The sequence below is a fragment of the Phycodurus eques genome, chromosome 6, assembly GCF_024500275.1.
Source record: "Phycodurus eques isolate BA_2022a chromosome 6, UOR_Pequ_1.1, whole genome shotgun sequence".
Lineage (NCBI taxonomy): Eukaryota > Metazoa > Chordata > Actinopteri > Syngnathiformes > Syngnathidae > Phycodurus > Phycodurus eques.
The window spans coordinates 30,448,377-30,468,519 of NC_084530.1; the positions used below are offsets into that span (position 1 = coordinate 30,448,377).

At 45.0% G+C, this 20,143-nt stretch overlaps 3 protein-coding genes across 8 annotated transcripts in view; 1 reads left to right on the forward strand and 2 right to left on the reverse strand.

Annotated features, from left to right (window-relative positions):
- grhprb (glyoxylate reductase/hydroxypyruvate reductase b) lies at positions 1 to 5,665 on the reverse strand. The gene is made up of 10 exons (XM_061679093.1): positions 5,387 to 5,665; positions 3,471 to 3,803; positions 3,060 to 3,193; positions 2,892 to 2,964; positions 2,420 to 2,536; positions 2,226 to 2,314; positions 2,040 to 2,144; positions 1,837 to 1,972; positions 1,419 to 1,549; positions 1 to 151 (listed from the first exon to the last, which is right to left on the reverse strand). The coding sequence occupies exons 2-10, from the start codon at positions 3,641 to 3,643 to the stop codon at positions 30 to 32; spliced, it is 1,080 nt and encodes a 359-aa protein (XP_061535077.1). The 5' UTR covers positions 3,644 to 3,803; positions 5,387 to 5,665; the 3' UTR covers positions 1 to 29.
- On the forward strand, positions 4,895 to 16,525 carry uba6 (ubiquitin like modifier activating enzyme 6). Of its 3 annotated transcripts, XM_061679089.1 has the most exons (31): positions 4,895 to 5,475; positions 5,625 to 5,719; positions 6,181 to 6,209; positions 6,290 to 6,384; positions 6,483 to 6,594; positions 6,743 to 6,823; positions 6,912 to 7,034; positions 7,172 to 7,295; positions 7,398 to 7,501; positions 7,593 to 7,655; positions 8,314 to 8,390; positions 8,493 to 8,559; positions 8,700 to 8,843; positions 8,937 to 9,083; positions 9,175 to 9,255; positions 9,356 to 9,433; positions 9,810 to 9,991; positions 10,056 to 10,161; positions 10,266 to 10,355; positions 10,436 to 10,516; positions 10,584 to 10,712; positions 11,456 to 11,507; positions 11,582 to 11,645; positions 11,726 to 11,795; positions 11,882 to 11,953; positions 12,036 to 12,159; positions 13,165 to 13,358; positions 13,510 to 13,637; positions 14,397 to 14,484; positions 14,573 to 14,667; positions 15,456 to 16,525. In XM_061679089.1, exons 1-31 carry the CDS (start codon positions 5,435 to 5,437, stop codon positions 15,595 to 15,597), a joined length of 3,078 nt encoding a protein of 1,025 aa, XP_061535073.1. In that variant the 5' UTR covers positions 4,895 to 5,434; the 3' UTR covers positions 15,598 to 16,525. The 3 variants fall into 3 exon arrangements, 2 of the variants coding, with proteins under 2 accessions (XP_061535073.1, XP_061535071.1); XM_061679087.1 differs by having other exon boundaries at positions 7,172 to 7,501; positions 8,490 to 8,559; XR_009768733.1 differs by lacking the exons at positions 14,397 to 14,484; positions 14,573 to 14,667; positions 15,456 to 16,525 and having other exon boundaries at positions 7,172 to 7,501; positions 8,490 to 8,559; positions 13,169 to 13,358; positions 13,510 to 13,599.
- polq (polymerase (DNA directed), theta) overlaps positions 16,274 to 20,143 on the reverse strand; it is a 16,585-nt gene continuing 12,715 nt past the window's right edge. For 3 of the 4 annotated variants that reach the window (XM_061679086.1, XM_061679085.1, XM_061679083.1), the window contains exons 27-34: positions 19,998 to 20,118; positions 19,635 to 19,738; positions 19,470 to 19,552; positions 19,300 to 19,401; positions 19,110 to 19,221; positions 18,525 to 18,649; positions 17,900 to 18,035; positions 17,405 to 17,829 (exon numbers count right to left, since the gene is read on the reverse strand). In XM_061679086.1, the coding sequence (XP_061535070.1) occupies positions 17,567 to 17,829; positions 17,900 to 18,035; positions 18,525 to 18,649; positions 19,110 to 19,221; positions 19,300 to 19,401; positions 19,470 to 19,552; positions 19,635 to 19,738; positions 19,998 to 20,118 (1,046 nt within the window). In that variant the 3' untranslated portion in view covers positions 17,405 to 17,566. Of the gene's footprint in view, positions 16,884 to 17,404; positions 17,830 to 17,899; positions 18,036 to 18,524; positions 18,650 to 19,109; positions 19,222 to 19,299; positions 19,402 to 19,469; positions 19,553 to 19,634; positions 19,739 to 19,997; positions 20,119 to 20,143 lie in introns of those variants that run through there. The other variant, XM_061679084.1, reaches the window with a different exon arrangement.

Sequence of the window (20,143 nt, forward strand, 5' to 3'; positions counted from 1 at the left end):
TTTTATTGCAAGTTCTCCTGAGCAGAAGCTCACAGTTTGAGCTCTTTGATCATTGGTTGACCGCGAAGGCCGAGCAGGAGGTTGTTTGCCGCCAGGCTGGACATGGCGTTGCGGGTGCTGTAGGAGGCACTGGCGATGTGTGGCAGAATCACTGTGGGAGGAGCGAACATTAGGCACGTGATTATGGGTAGGGATGCAATATGTTGACAGACATTGAGGCTTCTGGGCATTATTTTGAGTGTGTCTGGGAATTTTCGTCCATCTGTGATGTCACTGATGCTGGAACTGATCGAGGGCCGAGCTCACCATCACAGTGAGGGCTCCAGTTTTTCTCAACCAAACTCAGCCAAGCCTGTCTGGACCTTGCTTTAGTTTAAATTAGTCAAATGAGCGATCCAATCAAAGCAAAGCTCATTTACACATGTCACATATTCATGAGAAATCCAGCCGTCTCATCTGCCAGGCGTAAAAAGACAAACTAGATAGAATAACTTGAAAAAGGACTGAGCATTTTCGACCCAAATTATCTCGCAAACCCGATAAAATGACGTCAAAGATGATCAAAAATCTGATGGCACGGGACCTTTAAGATTAAAGGTAAACTAACGGGCCGAGCTCAAGCCTTGCTTGATTCCGAAATGTTGTCCCACCAGGTTTTTTACCCAGCAGTTACAAGATAGATCATCTCATACTGAAGTAATGATGATCTTGTCTCCTGTTGAGTTGAACACAACGCTACGATTCTGTTTCTCTCTGAATAGATTTGGTGTTGACCATTGTAATAGCAGTATCAGCTTCCCAATGGTGATGTCCATCGTCACGCAGCATTGCAGTGCTATTGACATTTTCTTCACCCATCCATTTTCAACAGCGCTTATCCTGGTAAGGGTCTCGGGGCGCCGGAGCCTATCTCAGCCGACTTCGGGCGAAAGGCGGACTACCGCCTGAACTGGTCGCCCTCACTGAGTGGGAACGGAGCCCACGCTGCCCGCACCAAAGTCAGGCGAGTGTACCACTACACCATCAGCGACCACATTTTTCTTCAAACGTTTCCAATTTTTAACAATGCCAATGTCATACGTTTGTCCAAAAGTAAAATCTTTCAAATTAAAGAGGCAACTAATGGGTTGAGTCCAACACCTCATTGATAATAAGTGTGTCTTACGCCTCTTGTTCATGCGAACGGCAACAGGTGGATCCACAGTTTAATTGTACCTTCTGACATCAAGTGGAAGAGCATTTAATTGTTCTGCACGTCGCTGGCATGGATAGATGAACAAAGATAATTATTTGTAATAAATGCACCTTTTCTGAGCGATTAAGTGAAATTGGATCATTTCCTGTGGCACACCTGATGATCCTTCACGGCGCGGCACAAAAGCCGGAATCACCACTCTGAGCAGCGATGAGGAACGTACCACAGTTTTTGAGGGTAAGCAGTGGATGGTCAGTGGGTAGAGGCTCAGGGACGGTCACGTCTAATCCCGCGCCCGCAATCAGATTAGTGGCCAGTGCCTCGTACAGGTCCTCTTGATTCACCACACCGCCTCTGAAAAATCAATATATGATTATTAATATCTGCTACTGCGCATTGCTGTTTTATCAATATTTGAATTGTTTATTGTTTTTATATCTGCCATGTTGCTCTTTTACGTATTTGTTTTATGTGATGAGGACCAGAATGGGAAACAAGCCCTCTGAGTTTGTGTTTTTATCCTCGGTGATGATGCTCGACTGTATGTGGGGAAGTGCTAATGTGTGCTCCCAATCGGTGTTTAGAGTGAGGTGGCTGACTGACGGCGAAACAAGCTGAAGGCGTGTTCTTATTTCAGTTACCTGCTTGTGTTGATGAAGATGGAGTTTGTTTTCATCTTGGAGAAAAGGTTCTTGTTGCAGATCAGATGCGTTTCAGGTGTTAAAGCGCAACACGCCAACAGGAAATCGGACCGCTTCGCCAGCTCATCAAACGAGACTAGGGCAAGGAGGTGCCACTTTAGTATTTGGAATTCCAAGTTTAAAAGCACCAGACTGGTTCTTACCGTACTCTGCATTAATGTCACTGGCCAGGTCGGGGCGAGGAGCCGTGTCTGTGTAGATGAACTTTTTCACTTTGAAAGGAGCCAGGCGTTCAGCGATAGCCACACCTCAATAACCAAACAGACACCGAGTCAGACGCGTGGAAATATTTGCCATCGTTTGACGTGTTTGTCGTCCGGAGCTCTCACCAATCCTCCCCAGGCCTAAAACACCCACAGTGCTGTTGGCCAACTCATGTCCACACAGCCACAGAGTTCTCCAAGTCCCCCAGCCTCCACTGAATCCAGGGTTAAAAGGATCTCAAGTGTTAGAAAACAGGTTACAATGTGCGCGTGGTGGATTTTGGGGACCCACAAGAGCACGCGTGTGTGTGCAAAATTACGTCTTGGCTTCGTGTGTGGCCTCGATGAGCCTCCTGGAAGTTGCTAACAGCAGAGCCACAGTCAGTTCAGCGACAGCGTCTGTCAGAACGTCAGGTGTGTAACCAACACGGATTCCTCTGCGGGGACACACAAGCGTATTGATCTCAGCTGACTTTGGGCGCCGATATCTGGGGTACGCCATGGAGCGCTTGCCAGCCAATTTACAGGGCACATAAAAAAAGAACCTTTTCAACATTCGGCCTTCTGGTCCCAAAGCCAAGTCTCGACAGACTGACACACGATTGCCAAGACTTGAAACCAGAAAAGAAGAAAGTTCGTTGACTTCAATATTCCATAAGTAGACCGTATTGGTTTGGGCTATCAACTGTATATCTGCACTGACTTTACTGCCAGTAAGTAGTCGGGTTCAAATGGCTCAGCTCTCTGAATCCGAACTTTATGGCTTCGAGGAATGTGTGACATGAGAATCACCTTCTCTTCAGCTCCTCCAGAGAGAGGTGGTCAAAGCCCACAGACATGGTGCTGAGGACCTTCAGGTTGGGACCTGCAGGAGCACAAGCAGCACGTTCATTCTTGCGCGGATATGAGAGGCTGCGAGATCATTTCACGGACTGGACGTCGAGCGGGCGGTCCTCAAACCTGCAGCGTCCAGCAGTTCGGCATCAATCTTCTCGGTCAGTACACAGAGGAGGGCATCGACACCTTTGACCTTCTGAAGAAGCTCCGCCCTCGGCACTGGGACGTCATCGGAGTCCCACAGCTCAAACTGCACTCTGGTGAAATCATTTTTGCAAATCAAAAATATACAAAGTGAAATCAAACCAATCAAGTCAAAATATTACTTTGAATTGTAAATTGTAACTTTTTAGTTCAGTCACTCTCACGTGGCGACACCCTTTAGTCTACGTCTTACTTAACCCCGCCCCCAACCTCCCAGTTTACGCAACTTTGCACTTTGTGTTTGAATTCTTAAAAGAACTACGTGGTATCAAAAACTGACCATTTGGGCTATTTCTTACAAATACACTATCAGTAATTTAGGTCACTCACTGTCCAGATTCGTGGAGGATCCTCAGGCCCTCTGGTGGGATGTGGCGGGTGACATACACCCGAGGTGGAGTTGACATGTCCCTCTGTGTGAAGCCTGCCGGAGCCCCAGTGAGAGTCAGCGGCTTGACGGACGCCCGCTGGAGCTGACGCAGTGCCACGCGACTGCACCACATTGCCAACAGAAAGTAAAGCAGAGGGGAAGTGACAGTCCGAGAGACGGCGGCGGTACTTTGGGGTTGTGAACCTGCTGTGTCCAGAAGTTGGCCTCCGGCTGAGTGGGAGGGGCCTGAAGGTCACTGGCCAATATGATTAGAGGGAGGGCGTCTCGAAAGTCTGAAGGTGAAGGGGATTGTGCCATGTTTTCAGGATTAAGCAATGTTATAGACTCATTGTATTTGACACACACATAACGCTATTAAAGCTTCCGAGGACAACATTAGGCTTGTTTCATCAACAGTCTGAATGAGGGTCAGGGCAATGTAAATGTTTCACTTGGTTCTTGAACTTTGCTCCTTCAAACAGGAAACAGCCCAAACTCCAAACATCTGGTCGCAATTAGTTGTGCAATATTACTTGATCCAACAGGAGTGGACACACACGCACAAAAACAAAAACACGAATCTGCTTGAAGCATGTTTGTGGCCATTGTTAATATGCTATTGCGTCATCACTCAACAAACCACAACTTTGGGTACTGCTGCACAATCTAATGAGCTCCAATCCAAAACCCGTGCCGAACGTTTCTCTCGTCGAGCTCAATAATACAACAATGCTCAGTTTTGATTGACGCTGTCATGAAGATATGATTGAATTAATTAACAATATGCATATTGTTGATGTAGCACACTGTTATGCAATAGAGTTTTCGTAACCTATTTGCTTTAAGCAACATTTTAAAAATGGTCAACAGGCATGACTATATTTTCACTCTATTAAAAAAATGCAAATCCGATTTAGAAAATGTGATGCGATACTATTAACAAGTGCATATCCTAATCAAATAATTATGGTAAATAAAAACCGAAGTTTAAAAAAGATACAATTGGAAGCATTTTAAATAATGGATGGGTAATCAAAATGAACAAAGTTGTCGAAAACTGAGAACGTGTATTTCCAACGTAATTGTTTATGTTTTGATGATGTTCGGGAAGTTCTTTTTTTTTTTTTTTTTTTTTGCAACAAGACGAACGTTGCTGTTGTCGAACAATTTTTTGAATTGAGGTGCATTCAATGTCAGTAGGTCTTTGAAAAACGAGCACCATAATAGGCGTGAAACGTACGCCAACGCCAGAAGAATTTTACACTGGAGAGCTCATTCGACGATGTCGATCACGTGAGCTCGGTAACCCGGAAACGTTCCAAATGTCTGACCAATCACAAGCTTTCATTTCACCACCGTTCCTCGCTCACACTGACAGGTCTACGTATGAAAGATTTCTTCATTTCAGTTTGAGCAACGACTTCTAGCTCGTCGTTTACAAACAATCGTTCATTTATCAGCTGCCTCTTTCGGCAGTGAGTCTCGATAGGAATTCTCGATATGTGATCAGGCGCAACGAAATTGCGCATGCGCCGTCTCCTCGCCACCGGCACCAGGCGGGCACCGACTGGCACTTGGCTCGCTCGCTAGCTAGCTAGCTGCAGCTACTCACATGGAGCTTTCCTAAACGACATTCTTCAGTACATATTCTGCGTTGTTCTCTTTGCTAGCAAAGAATAGCCGTTTTCATAGTCTGCTAAGTAAGTCAATAATTGTTAAATGACACTTGAACGACAACTACCGTGGGCTGGCATGTAGTTAGCCATTCCGCTACAACCACGGGGCGTTTTATTATTATTATTATGATGATGATTTCAATTTGTTAGAAATAGCAATAGCATTGTGTCAGTTAAGCCGCTGTGTTTTGATATGTCACCTCGATATCTCTGTAGCAGTTGATTTGCCAGCCTGTTCCCCTCTCAGCATGGCTGAAGACTCGATGGAAATCGATGACTCTCTTTACAGGCAAGTCTTGTCATTTGGCCAGCAGAGGCCCAGCGACTCAGCGCCGACGGGGACTCCGTGACCCCAAAGCTAGCAGTCGGGCACGAACGCATTGACGACTGTGGTGTAAAAACGGATGGCCTCCCCTTTCCTTTCCCCCTTCTGTGCAGTCGCCAGCGTTATGTGTTGGGAGACAGTGCAATGCACCAGATGGCCCAGTCCGCAGTGTTTCTCAGCGGAATGGGAGGGCTGGGAATAGAGATAGGTAGACTATCGCGCCGTTGTAATATGCACTCGCTGACCACAACATTAGGTACACTTGCACAATTGCGATATTGTACTGCTTAGCACAAACACAATAGCCGTGTTAAAGATTGTGCCTCACAATGATGATGCTCGTTATTATCAATGTGGCGGTTATTTACAGTGGTGTACAACAGCACTGCATCCTCCTGATAGGTGTTCCGATATTTAGTTTGCCATTTTGAGCTACCTGTGTGAGGAAAATATCAAAGAGCGATTCCATATCATGTAGTTCTACTGCACTCCTAAAATAATAACCATTGTTAAACGAATGGCTTTTTGTCATGAAAGTTTTTTTACTTTGTTTTAATTGGATATAATGAAATGATGCAAGCGTACCCGATGAAGTGGCCATTGTGTCTACTACATACATGCGTGTCCAAGGAAATGGTGTCTTGACAATAAGTGTCTTTGTTTTCACAGCAAAGAATATTGTCCTGGCTGGCGTGAAGGTATGTGCTCGCTTAACATTTAATTTGGGTAGTCTTGTGAATATGGCAGCCTGGTGGTAGTACGTGTTCTGTATGTACAGGCTGTCACCCTTCATGACATAAAGCAGTGTGAGACCTTTGACCTTGGCTCCAACTTTTTTATTCACAAAGAGGATGTGTTGAGCCAGCGGAAAAGGTAACGAGCATCAGCGACTTCCAATCTGTCTTTTCTCACACGTCACAGAGTTGTACATTCGTGCCGATCTCGTTTATTCTTTTACATCCTTTCTTAAGGGCAGAGGCGGTTTGTCCTCGAGTTGCGGAGTTGAACCCCTATGTCCATGTTGACACATCCACCTCTCCTCTGGATGACAACACCGATCTCAGCTTTCTCCTAAAATATCAGGTATGTTAGATTAGATTTGCTGGTGCACCTAATGGAATGAGTAAAATGGCCACTGGACAAGACTGGGATTTTCACTAAAGGATATAACTCAAGACCGCATCTGCTGAAATCGCTATGTTTAATGTCCGACAACTCTCTTTTTTTCTAGTGTGTGGTTCTGACGGAAGCAAGACTGAGCCTTCAGAAGAAAGTGAACGAGTTCTGCCACTCGCAGCGCCCCCCCATCAGAGTAGGCCTTAAACACATTAGAACAACAACAGAAGTCTCACCTACACACGGTCTGTGAAATGTTAATACGGACGACTCTGTCTCGGCAGTTCATTGGCTCTGACACGTATGGCATCTGTGCGCGGGTGTTCTGTGATTTCGGAGACGGGTTTGAAGTGTCCGACCCCACAGGGGAAGAGCCCAAAGACATTTTCATCCAAAGCATCACTCGTGTGAGCACTTAAAAGTTTTCCACCCAATATTTAGAGTGGCTTTGGAGGAGCAAGCTGGATTTTGAGCATTATTGCTCAATAGTAGCCAATTGTGGCTCTAAACAGTTGGAGACGCCTTCATTTGTTTTTCTGCTCAGGATAATCCTGGTGTGGTAACCTGTCTGGACAACCAGCCTCACGGGCTCCAGAATAGCCAGAGCGTCGTCTTCAGAGAAGTCAATGGCATGGTGGAACTCAACGGCACCTCACGAAAGGTTTCAGGTATTTGGAATATTTCTGGCAAGATTTCTTTTTCTGCACAAGCTGTCATGATAATGAAGGTAAGTGAGAATTGTATGTTCTTGTATTTGTTTCTATGGTTAGTCCTTTCCCCTCACAGTTTTGCAATAGGAGACACATCCCATCTACAAGCATATGCACACGGAGGTTTCTTTGTCCTTGTGAAAACCCCCAAAATGTACACATTTGTAAGTCAAAAGCCTCCATTCATGAAAAATGGTTATTACTTGAGAAAAATCCATTTTGTTTTTGGCTCTGAACATATCCAAAACATTTCAGGAAACACTCGAGAGACAGTTGTGGGATCCTCAGGTCTTGACTCCAGACTTCAGTAAACCAGAGGTGACTTTAACAGCAAGGGTTGGGGTTTTACTGTAGTGTCACAGAGAAGCACCACACCCTTTCTGTTATGCTGCAAAATATCAGTATACAGTATTCCCCCGCGCTTCGCAGGGGATGGGGACCGAGCCCTGGTGCACAGAAATCCACGTGTAATTGGAAGAAGAAGAAAGAAAAAAGAAAAAAAAAGCTTCATAATTGGCTCGAGTTACCACGAGATGACGACAAAGCATTAGTTTTGTCAACTCATTTCAAGATGGTTCCTTGGGACCGAGTTGCAACAACATTGCAGCAAAGCACTACTTTTGTCTGATTGCAGCTTGCCAACTCATTTCAGCAGAATTCCTTCGCACCAAGATGAGCAGAAAAACAGCGACCGGGAGAATTTTTCAGCGAACGTTCAATTGCGAATATGCGGGGGCCCACTGTAGTTTGAAGTAAAAGTAACCTGAACCATTTACTTCTTGCTGCTGTTGATCCTTTTCCTTATTTTGTCTTTGCAGAAAGACTGAGATATTCAAAGGACATATATATAAATATTTTTTAGTTTTCAGATTTTCATGAGACCAAAATGACCAAATTAGAAAGACAAATGTTGAATTTATTGTGAGACAAAAATATCAATTGCCTCATCATAATTTCCCTGCCATCTTTCCATCAGGCACCACTACAGATCCATGCTGCCATGTTTGCTCTGGAAACCTTTCAGGAACAGCACAATAGATTTCCCAACGCTGGGTAATCAAACCTTTTCACTGTCCAATCTCCATTTTGTATGGAACACATTTTTGTCGCGCTGTGTCACATTCATCTATGAAAGATTTTCCTTTATGCCAGCAGCTGTTTACAGGACGCTGAGACGTTACTGAAGTTAACCGAGGAGGTGAATGCAACACTCAGGAACAAAGTGAGTTCTTTTATCCCAACCTTCTTGTCCTCAAAGAAATACTTAGTGAGTTTCATGTCACTCGTGTGAGCAAAAAAGCTTTTAAAATGTTAGTTAATCTCACATTGGGCGTGTTGCTATTCCCGCCTTTCTACCTTTAGGCTGCTGTGAATGCAGAGTTGGTGCAATGGCTGGCGAGGACGGCGAGGGGGACCCTTCCTCCATTAGCGGCTGCCGTAGGAGGCCTTGCCAGTCAGGAGGTTCTTAAAGCCATCACAGGGAAGTTTGCACCCCTGCAGCAATGGGTAGGTCATACCTCGCCGAGGTTTGACACTGTGACGTGATGTTTGATATTTTGTTGGCACTGCATATAGTAAATTTGTTTGTCTGCGGTGTAGTTTTATTTTGATGCCATTGAGGTAGTGAAGCCACTTCAGTCTGTCTCTGCTGATGAGTTTCTTCCTCGGGGAGATCGTTATGATGGACTGCGAGCCTGTATTGGTGAATCGTTGTGTGGGGAGCTGCACAAGCTCAGGGTCTTCATGGTAAGTTTTGTTCAGCTCCTCAATAAAATGTAAGATCATTATTCACTATTCAGAGTCATTCAAGATATATGCTGTATTTCCTCCCCTGCAGGTGGGCTGCGGTGCCATAGGCTGTGAAATGCTGAAAAACTTTGCCCTGCTTGGAGTGGGATTGGCTCAAACCTCGGGAGAGGTGCGCACTTAAGTTTCCCCTGCTCGGTTTTGAACACATCTCTGTCGTGCAATGATTTGTATTTGTGTCGGAAAACGTATTGCGTCACATTTGTCTTCAGGTGTGTATCACAGATCCGGACCTCATCGAAAAGTCCAACCTGAATAGACAGTTTCTTTTCAGACCACAGCATATACAGGTGTGAGGATCATTACGTTTGCTTAATTCTTTCAATTTTAAAGTCTTGTTTGAGTTGCATTAATGATTTATTTCAGACTTTTTTTGTATTCATAAATATCGACATATTTGTCATTATTTCACGTTTTTATTTATATTAGTGCTTTATTTAAGTACAATGAGTAATGAGCATTGGCTTCACTGTATTAAACTAATCGTTTAGTTGGAGCCCTAGTTCACATGCTTTTTCCTCCCACTGTAAGTCAAGGTACCACTGTAATTCAAATATATTCATCTTAAATGTACACACCATATTACAATGGAGATGTTCCACTTACTGTCCTCAAGCTCAATATTGTGGGCCTATCCGTAGTGTTTGTTGTTCCTCTTCGTCTCAGAAGCCAAAGAGTACGACAGCGGCAAAAGCCACTCTGCAGATTAACCCAGACCTGCAGCTGGACGCTCACCTCAACAAGGTGTGTCCCGCTACGGAGAGCATCTACAGTGACTCCTTCTACGCACGCCTGAACCTGGTGGTCACCGCACTGGACAATGTGGAGGCCCGCAGATACGTGGACAGGTGGGTCAAAAACAGGCTGCGTCCTCAAGCAGAGCGTGAATTGTGCCGTGCTTGTTTTCTCCAGCCGCTGTGTATCCAATCAGAGAGCACTCCTCGACTCTGGGACCATGGGAACTAAAGGACACACCGAAATCATTGTGCCAAATTTGACTGAGTCCTACAATAGCCATGTGAGTATACTTGCAGACGCACACTTCCTGGTGTTAGCGAATATTTACTCTCCTTGAAGATACAGAATACATCCGTTCTTAACTCCCCTAACTTTGTTCAACAGAGGGACCCCCCAGAAGAGGAAATCCCCTTCTGCACCCTCAAGTCTTTTCCTTCTGTCATAGAGCACACCATCCAGTGGGCCAGGGACAAGGTGGACCCCGCAAAGCCCCCTTATACCAAACATGGTGATTGTTAATGCTATTTTCCTAATTTTTTTTCTTTCCCACCTAGTTTGAGAATGCATTTGCCCAGAAGCCCTCCATGTACAACTCTTTCTGGCAGACCCACACATCGGCTGAATGCGTGCTACAGGTGCAAAAACAATGCAACGCAATGAAGTGCTTGCTTTTCATAATGATTCCTTTACATTTGTGTACAGAGGATGCAGGCGGGTGAAAGTTTGGAGGGCTCATTTGAAGTCATTAAACTGCTTAACAGGCGGCCGCATTGTTGGGAACAGTGCATAACCTTGGCTCGGCTTAAATTTGAAAAGTATTTCAAGAGAAAGGTAAGGACTCCTCTGCGGTCCTTCAAAATTGTTGTGCAAATCATTTGGTGCACCTGCTTCACTTACACTGAAATCCTATATTGAAAATGTTGACGTCACAAGGAGTAACATTTTCCCATATGCTTTTTATTATGGTGGTTATATTTTGCAGTGCTGTAGAAATATACTCCACAATGTGCGTATGAGTATTACAAACACCTCTCAATAATGTAACATTCAGAAAGGTGTTTCAAATACTCGGCCCCCATTTGTGTACAGTAGCTAAAGTACACTATTAGGACAGAAGTATTCGGAGATGGCTCTTACAATACCTGGGGGGAAAAAAAAAAAAAAAAGCCATCTCTGACACACGTTAAATTCCTACCTACGGCTATGGTGTCCCTGAGAAAAAGACCCTGTACCGCTAAGTGGATCCCTGCTCCTGGTTTTGCCACCAACTGCCGTGTTCGCTACTGTGGGGGGGGGGGGTTACATGCAGAGGACACATTTTGTGATTCGACAAGTATTCGTGACCATAAAGGTGGGGGGAAAAAAACCGATGACCCGGGAGATGGAATCTATTTAACTGCGAATAATTTAGTCCACATTGTGCAGTAGGAACACCTCCTCATTTAAAATGAGCATTATCTTTGCAAAGGTGGATTGGACTTTCCGGCACTGCTCTTGTATTTGATTTCGTTAGGGATCGTGCAGGTGTACCTTACCTCTTTTAAGATTTTGAATGAAATGATCTCTTCATGTAGGCCTTGCAACTTCTGCATGCTTTCCCACTGGACACGAGGTTAAAAGATGGAAGTAAGTTATCAACAAATTCCCTTAGGAGCATATTACGGACTGCAGCAAAACACATCTCTATCTGCGTTTATCAGGTTTATTTTGGCAGTCCCCCAAAAGACCACCAGCTCCCATCGATTTTGACTTAAAAGACCCCCTGTGAGTGAACTGCTTCCACATCACTGCACTTGTGTACTGGGCAACTCATCTTACCTCCCCGTTGCCCTCTTTCCCGTCAGGCACTTCACCTTTATTGTCAGCACGGCCCGGCTCTTTGCTGGCATTTACAACATTCCTTACTCAGAGAAGGTCGGTCGCCAACGTGTGCACGTTCAGAGCATATGTAGCACGATGTCCGCAGACTGCGTCATGGTTGTGTTTTCACTCCCCTTCAGGATCTTTGTGAACAGGCGGTGGCTGAAATCCTCTCCCATCTGAAGATCCCCGAATATCAACCCTCGGTCAAAGTACGCTTCAATGTCACTGATACGGATTTTACTAGAACGCTGAATGAGCCCAATTAATCTTTGTTCAACACCACCTTCACAGAGTATTGAGACAGATGAGGCGGCAAAGAAACCTGATCAGTTGAAGATGCCTCTTAGCAGCGAAGAGGAGAGAGCGGCCATCAGGCAACTGCAGCACGCCATTGCTGGCGACGTTGTCAAAGCAGGTAAACTGAGGAAAACCGCTCATTTCCTCTGTCTTCAGATATTTATAATGTACCTACAGGGGCTGGGCGACTCATTGATTTTATCGATCAGTGATAAATAGATCATTTTTTTGTTGAGTGGGTTTCATATTTCAAAGCGCATCCCCACGGACGTGTACTGCTGACGCAAAGAACAGACAGGAGCTGGTTTACAAAAGTAAATTGGCAGTTTTGCCACTGTATACACTGTGGTCGCTGTATTCCGTGACTTCTCTGACCTCTCGAGTGACTATTTTTCAAAAGAGCGCCTAGCAAGTTGCAATCGACATCATGGGTGGAACCATCTTCACGTATTCTTCTGTTTGACCTGAAAGGAGACCCGACGCAAGGCAAATCAGTTTCAATAGTGCTGATTTGCCAAAGGCATCCCACCCATTTACGTGTTGCAAAATAAGTGATTTAGCCGCAACCTTTGACCTGGGGTGTGTGCTTTCAAGTAGCAAACATTTTGCCAAGGTCTCACCTGTACAACTCTGCATGAGAACATACTTTGAGAGCTAGCGACAGATATATATACACCAGCAAAGCAGTGCAATTTGTTGGCTCGTTTTATAATGTTAAATTATTGAACAAAAAAATCTGTTACTTCTGTGGCGGTTGATGCAAGTTAATGCAAAACTTACTGTCATACAATATTTAATTACAGCGTCCCCTGTGATTTGCTAAGAGCTGTTTCAATTAGTATCTTTAGGAATCTATCCTCCATTATTTGCTGTTTTTGTGCTCAGCCCAAAGCACTGTATAATGTAAAAGTATTGCTTGGGGGCCATTATTACCAAAAATTTGGAGCCAAGGAACTATGTTAAAGTGAGTTAAGTAACTTCTTGCAGTGCTTTGGCACCATCTTCAAAACTTGTTTTTGAATATTGTCATGTGCCTTTTCTATCAGCAAAGTGGAAAAATTTGAATGAAATTTTCAGGCAAGCTAACGAACAATGTGTGACGGCGTTCTCACGCGACGTGTAGCCAGGTTGCGGATGTCGCCGCTGGAGTTCGAGAAGGACGACGACCGCAACGGCCACGTGGATTTCGTCGCGTCCGCGTCCGCCCTCAGAGCCAAGATGTACTCCATCGAGCCCGCCGACAGGTTGAAGACCAAACGCATCGCCGGCAAGATCATCCCCGCCATCGCCACGGCGACGGCCGCTGTGGCCGGACTGGTGAGAAGGACCGCTCGACGCAGCGCATCTGATTTTTTGAAGTTGTGTTTAGGATGCTCATGCCTTGGTAGCAATCGTGCAACAATCATTACAGTGGACCGCAGTTTGATTTGCTTGATTGTGATTTATTGGAGCACTTGTCACGCCTTAGGTGGCCCTGGAGCTGATCAAGATAGTTGGGGGCTTTGGCTTTGAATCTTTGAAAAACTGCTTTTTCAACTTGGCCCTCCCCGTAGTGGTCTTCACTGAGCCGGCGGCTGTCAAACGGGCTCTCATCAGGTACCGCCGTGTGTGTTTTTTTTTTTTTTCCACATGCATGTTCATTTTCTGTATATTATTACTGCTCCCTGAAAACCATGCAACTCTTAAATTTTGAGATTATTTGTTCATTTTTCATATAATAAACAAAAACTCACAATTGAGAGGTAAATGATTTCCATTGGACAGCAACGTTGTGTGCCACTTGATTAGGATTCGGTAAACCTGAACAGTCTAATGAGAGCAAATATAAGAGCTGAATCAAAAGTTTGCGTTTAAAAGATCATTTTAAATGCACAGTCGGTCATAGATGACCACAATGCATCCCAACGGCCAACATTTCCTCACAAAAACAGTTGAAAGTGCAGTTGTGGTATACAGCTCTTCTACGTTATGGTCAAGAAGGTAATGTTTCATTCCCCTTTTGACTAATTTAAAAACAAAGATAGAAATAGATTTTGTGATCCTAAGTAGTGTTCTTAACACAATTCCAAGTAATACTGTGACTTGCATGGATGGCCAAACCTAGGAACGCCTCTGTACAGTCTACCAGCTGGCTCCAAGACTGCTCAGTACGGATCGACATTGTCAGAAAGCTAGTCCCACATTTACTTCCAAAACGCCTGCTCGGTTCATGAAAGACTAAATTATGTGAGTGTCAAGGGTGTACCCCGCCTCTGGCCTCCAAAGTCAGCTGGGAGAGGCTCCAGCTGACCCGTGGTGACCCTAATGAGGACAAGCGCTGCAGAAAAGTGAGTTGTAATGTTGTGACGTCCTCAGGGAGAACATCTACTTTTCCATCTGGGACTGCTGGACTATCAGCGGCCACGAGGACTTCACCTTGTCCGACTTCATGAATGCAGTCAGGGTGAGACGCTCGGACTGGTAATGTGCTGTGTCGCTCCCTTTTCTTTGGCACTTTGTGCAATGTGCTGCTTTTATTGTTCCCGTTTCAGGAGAAGTACGGAATTGAACCCACGATGGTTGTCCACGGTGTGAAGATGCTCTATGTGCCTGTGATACCAGGACACACAAAGAGACTTAAACTGACGTGAGTGCTTCGCTGGGAACATTTCCTTTCTTTGTCCTGAGCACTTTTGGGTTCACTGATCGCTAATCAAGGGTTTGACTTCCTTTTGTAGAGAGGAATTTTTAAATAATGTAATTAGGGGCAGCAACTAACGGTTATTTTAATCATCGCTTATTCTGTTTTAGATTAATCGGATCCAAAAAAAAAAAAAAAAAAACCATCTTGGTAATTTTCATCCCTTTACTCAAAAACAAGACGTTTCAAATTGACAGTGCAGAAAATATATGAATTGATTATGATTCAGCTACTGGTTTGGTAGGTGACACGACAGAAAATTGGCAAAAATGTTGATCATTGTTTTCCAAAGTAAAAACATTTTCTCTTATTTTGATTCAAAATAAAGATCATCAGTCTGCTTTCATGCAGGATTAGAGAAATATGAAAAGATTGACCAATTGAAATTCTGAGGAGCTGGACAATTTTAAATTGAACAATGTCTCTGAACGATGAATTGATTATCAAAATAGCTGTAAGTTAATTTGATAATCGATTAATTCTTTCATTGTTGCACCTCTGAATGTAATATTCTCCACAATTGTCTTAACACTCAAACATAAATTGCCTCATGTTAACAAAATAAATACATGGAGGTAGTCAACTCTGATGACGGGACTTGACCATCTCACAAACGGTCGAGTTAATAAATATGATTGATATGAGTCAGGAAATCAGGCCACTGATGCAAACATTTGAGTGTTCCAAATGGTCGGAAGTGCCCAAATCCACAACAATCCAAAACGTCCGCGCAGGATGCAGAAGCTGATCAAGCCGTCGGCGGGCCGCCGATACGTGGACCTCACGGTTTCGTTTGCTGCGGAGAGAGCCGAAGAGGAAGACCTGGCCGGTCCTCCCGTCAGGTACTTCTTCAGCCGCGACGAACACGCGCCCTGACGTGGTACCGCGTCCTGTCTCCTTCATGTACGCCGTCGGAATGACCAGGAAGCCGTGCCGGGCGGCGCACGCCGCCACTTCGGCCTTGGTTCCTGTTTTTTTTTTTTTTTTCCCCCTCTGATCCAAGCAGACGAACATGAAGGTTCCTGGGTAGCACTTAACTGTACATACAGTGTGTTCTCTCCTGGTTTTTTTCTTTTTTTTCTTTTTACTCTGATGATGAAGTGGACAGCGCCCCCTGTGCTGATGCCTTAATCAAGACCCCTTTTTGTTTGTGGTACTAAAGCCTGTTTAAAAAAAAACAAGTGTTTACAGAATCATGTGCACTCCATACACAGCCCCAGTTTTCTCATTCGTGACCAGTCGTTGGCGATTGCCCCATTTAAGGACGGTCAAGTTTGGTTTCGAGGTGGAGATGCCGCCGAAGATGCCCGTTATTTCCCCCCGTTCAACAAAAAGCCTTTACCCACACTTGCAAATGAAGTCATTGGGCGTTACTGTTGTTTCATCCTCCTCTCATCTATGCATACTTCGTAGTTGTAGTTGGACTTCAACGAACACATCTTCAGCAACATTTTCTAGATTTTTTTTAATTTTTCCCTCCCCCCAGGGTTTCTGTTTTTCTGGGTGTGCCAATGTTGCGTTCCTGACTCGGTGTCTGTTTTTGTCGTGAGGACGGACTATCAGGTTAAAGACGTTGGTAGTGTTGCACCTCCGTTGGAAGATTTCCGAGAAATATTTTGAAGAAAAATAACCTGGTGCTGAGTTCCACCTCCACACACCAACATGCGTTTCCTTACACGTTTTATTGAAAAATGTCTGTTCCACATGATGATTTGCAGTCGACGTCCACAATCTCAAAACAAAACACAATGAGTAATGTTGATGCTATTATCAGTAGTTCAATAAAAATGTGAGTTTTCAGGCTGTTAAACCTGCTATTCTGTTTTGTCTGAAAGCACATACACTTAATGTCAAAATGAGTTAATTACATTGCTCAGTGTCATGAATACAGGTGTGAAGACACTATTCGATAGTTTAAAACAATTTTAAGTAGCCAGTGTACACATGTGTTCATGCAGTTCATTTGCCTTTTAAAAATGCTATTTCATTCTTTATGCTGCAATTCAAAATATTGTAGTTAAATATGGCAATCTACACATAACAGTCCATTAAATATCCAAGTCCTGCAAATTCCCCCAGCTGGGTCCCGCTTTTACTTTGGCTTTTAGCTTCACATAAAGTTTAACTGCTGACTCCATCTCCCTCTTCACTATCTGAGCCACCTGGCAGGAAACACAAACAGGACATGGTTTTGGCAAAACACAATCGTTCCCTTGCCAGCCACATCATCTGGGTGCTACATAGCTCTTGTGCATGATACTATTAATGCAAATGTATCCATACCACTCGAACGGAGCATATCTTGGTGAAGGCGGAATGTTTGATACCCGCACTTGTACTATGAGGGGCAGTCAAAAAGTAAGGAGCCCAATTTAACCTACTACTAATAGATTTTTTTTTTTTTTTCAGAAATATGCACATCCATCCATCCATCCATTTTCTGAGCCGCTTCTCCTCAGTAGGGTCGCGGGCGTGCTGGAGCCTATCCCAGCTGTCGTCGGGCAGGCGGCGGGGTACGCCCCGAACGGGTTGCCAGCCAATCGCAGGGCACATACAAACAGACAACCATTCGCACTCACAGTCACACCTACGGGCAATTTAGAGTCTCCAATTTATGCATGTTTTTGGGATGTGGGAGGAAACCGGAGTGCCCGGAGAAAAGGCAGGCACGGGGAGAACACGCAAACTCCACACAGGCGGGGCCGGGGATTGAACCCGGGTCCTCGGAACTGCGAGGCTGACGCTCTAACCGGTCGGCCGCCGAAATATGCACAGTTCGTAGTTAAAAAAAACCAAAACGTTTGTTTTCAAAAAGCCTACCCTCTTCCTGTCTTGAAACAAGTATTCAAACTATAAACCGTGAACATTTCAGATTTTCTTTTCTCCAATTATTAGCAGCAGTGTGACTTTTTAACCGTCCCTCGCAGATCTCGTTCGATCGCGCAGCTGCACCTAACGTTGTGGCCAGCGAGTGTACATGATGCCGTCGACGCCATCGCTGTCCTACCTGTATGAGGTTCTCCTCAGCAGTTTCGTAGAAGAGTTCATCGTGGAGCTGCAGGACAAAGTAGGCTCCTCTCAAGTGTGCGCCTCTCCGAGGGTGCCCGTCTGTACGGCGGACAGTTGGACATCACACAGACGTGACGTGCGGCCCTGCCCGCGAGCGCGTGCGCGTTACCTGCGTGTGTGTGCTGGTGAGAGAGCGGCGCTTTCGGGTACGCTTTTCTCAGTCGCCTGTGGATGTTGACGGTGGCGCGTTTGACGATGTCTGCCGCAGAGCCCTGGACGGTTGTGTTGACCGCCTGACGCTCCGCCTGGACAAGACAAATTATTGGGCTGTAAATTCATCATTATATCTTTCTACATTACTGTCAATCGTATCCATCTCCATGTTAAGTCCATATATTTCAATACTCATACATTATATAGATGCAACTTTTGGTTAAAAACACATTTAAAATCATTTTCATTCTTTCCTGATTGTTTTTGATGGAATAGTCTAGTTTCTAGAGATGGTGAATTTGGAGTTTTTGTTTGCTGTAAGCTATAATCATCAAAATGATACATATTTAAAAGAATCGTGAAATATTTCACTGAGTGTGTGTGTGTGTGTAGTGCATCTCTGTAAATAGGAGTTTCCTTTTTGAAGTGAACTACCAGTACCTAACTAAATTAACCTTTTGACATTCTAATTTATTGAGATGTACCTGGAGCTAGCTAACTCGCAAGACGGTTAGAAGGGCTTCATCACATGAATGAGGATTTTCACACCCATTTTTTTTCAACGTGACTCGAATGCATACCTTTGCTTTGACGTGCGGGTTTGTGTCGGTGATGCCACGAAGGTATCTGCGACGCCCCATCAGCGTCTGAACGTAACCGTCCTTGATGCACTTCTTCACCGTTTCTCGGAGGAAACAGTTGATCCCTACAAACACACGCGACAGTCTCGTGAGATCCAATACGAGATTGACAAATTCTGCCTGTACAAAGAGAACAGTGCTCATTTTTGATTGACAATGCCGAGCGGTGCTCGTTTTGCAATATGTTTCTTAGTGTGGTTGCATCATACTGAGAATTTTCTGTTTTTCTAGGTTACCCCATTCAGCTACATGAAGACAAAATATTAGAAACACGACACAGTATACCCGTGCAATACAAACCACAATACTTGGCAAATAGATATCAGCGCTTATCTTGAATTTTTGGAAGAAAAAAAACCTAATCTCAAAAAACTCATGCCAGGTTATTTGGATCTCAAGTCAGCAGAGTACATTGTTTGCAGAAAAGGCAAAAAAATCACCAGACCAATGTAGTGAAATTGTGTAATTTCCCGCAGCACACCTGATGACCTCTCATGTCGTGTAAGGAGACCAAGCGGTTCCTACCTTTGTATCTGGCCTTGAAAGTCTGAATATAGCGGGCCGCGTCGTTCTCCTCCACGCCCATCTGCTCCCCTAAAGACTTGGCTCCCATCCCGTAAATGATGCCGTAGCAAATCTGGAAAAGCAGATCAAACAGACTTGACGGCTAAGTGACTTTGAGCGTCCGCGTTGTCACACGTGAGCCTCGGCGGACCTGTTTGGCCTGCTGTCGGAGGTCGTCGTCGACCGCGTCCGGGTCGACGCGTTTCCATTCGGCGGCGATGGAGCGAAAGACGTCGGCGCCCCCGTTCAGCACCTGGCACGCACATTCATTTATATTTTTATGATATTTCTCTCACGTTGACACTGTGCGTCGGTCGGGACCTTCAGCAGACGTTGATCTTTGGACAGGTGAGCCAGCACCCTCAACTCCAGCTGGGAGTAATCGACCGCCAATATCATCCCGCCTGCAGCAAGACGAGGGAGACGCGGGAACAAATGTGAGGGATGGGAAAATCGCAGGCGGAGACACCGAAGCGCATCCGGCACCTGAGAAGGGTACGAAGGCGTGTCTCAGGCTGACGCAGAAAGACGGCCCCGGATTGGCAGCCTCGCTCACGGGAACCGCCGGGGCCACAGAGCGCCTCTTCTTTCTGCAACATCAAAACGCTAAATGTACTCACAAAGCACGTACCACGGTATAATACAAGCATCGTTGTTTTGCTGACGACTGCAAATATGTCTTTTTTTAATCTTGCTTGATGGTATTTTATTATTCAATTTGTATTTCGCAGTCTTGAGACTCACTGGGCTAATCTGGGACCTCGGGTATCGAATTTGGTGCCAAATCGACGTGTTAACGGCTGACAATCCAATTCCTCGACTCCTTGAATGAGCGCAACGTTGACGTACCCGTGTTTGCTCTCGTAGTGGCCGTCTTGTGAAGGCGGGCTCTCTCCCGCCGCCGCGGGCATGTAAATGTCAAAGTCTTTGGGCACATTCTGAATGTTGGGCTCGGTGAAGCTCACTCGGCCTAAATCCAAACACAAACGAAGTCC

Excerpts from the sequence above, each read along its gene's own strand:
- grhprb (XM_061679093.1), bottom strand. The coding sequence starts at position 3,643 with ATGTGGTGCAGTCGCGTGGCACTGCGTCAGCTCCAGCGGGCGTCCGTC. Across the intron at positions 1,550-1,836 it reads ATCTTCATCAACACAAGCAG|AGGCGGTGTGGTGAATCAAG; the intron begins GTAACTGAAATA and ends TTGATTTTTCAG. Across the intron at positions 152-1,418 it reads GCTTACCCTCAAAAACTGTG|TGATTCTGCCACACATCGCC; the intron begins GTACGTTCCTCA and ends CTCCTCCCACAG.
- uba6 (XM_061679087.1), top strand. The coding sequence starts at position 5,435 with ATGGCTGAAGACTCGATGGAAATCGATGACTCTCTTTACAG. Across the intron at positions 5,476-5,624 it reads ATCGATGACTCTCTTTACAG|TCGCCAGCGTTATGTGTTGG; the intron begins GCAAGTCTTGTC and ends CCTTCTGTGCAG. Across the intron at positions 6,210-6,289 it reads TTGTCCTGGCTGGCGTGAAG|GCTGTCACCCTTCATGACAT; the intron begins GTATGTGCTCGC and ends CTGTATGTACAG.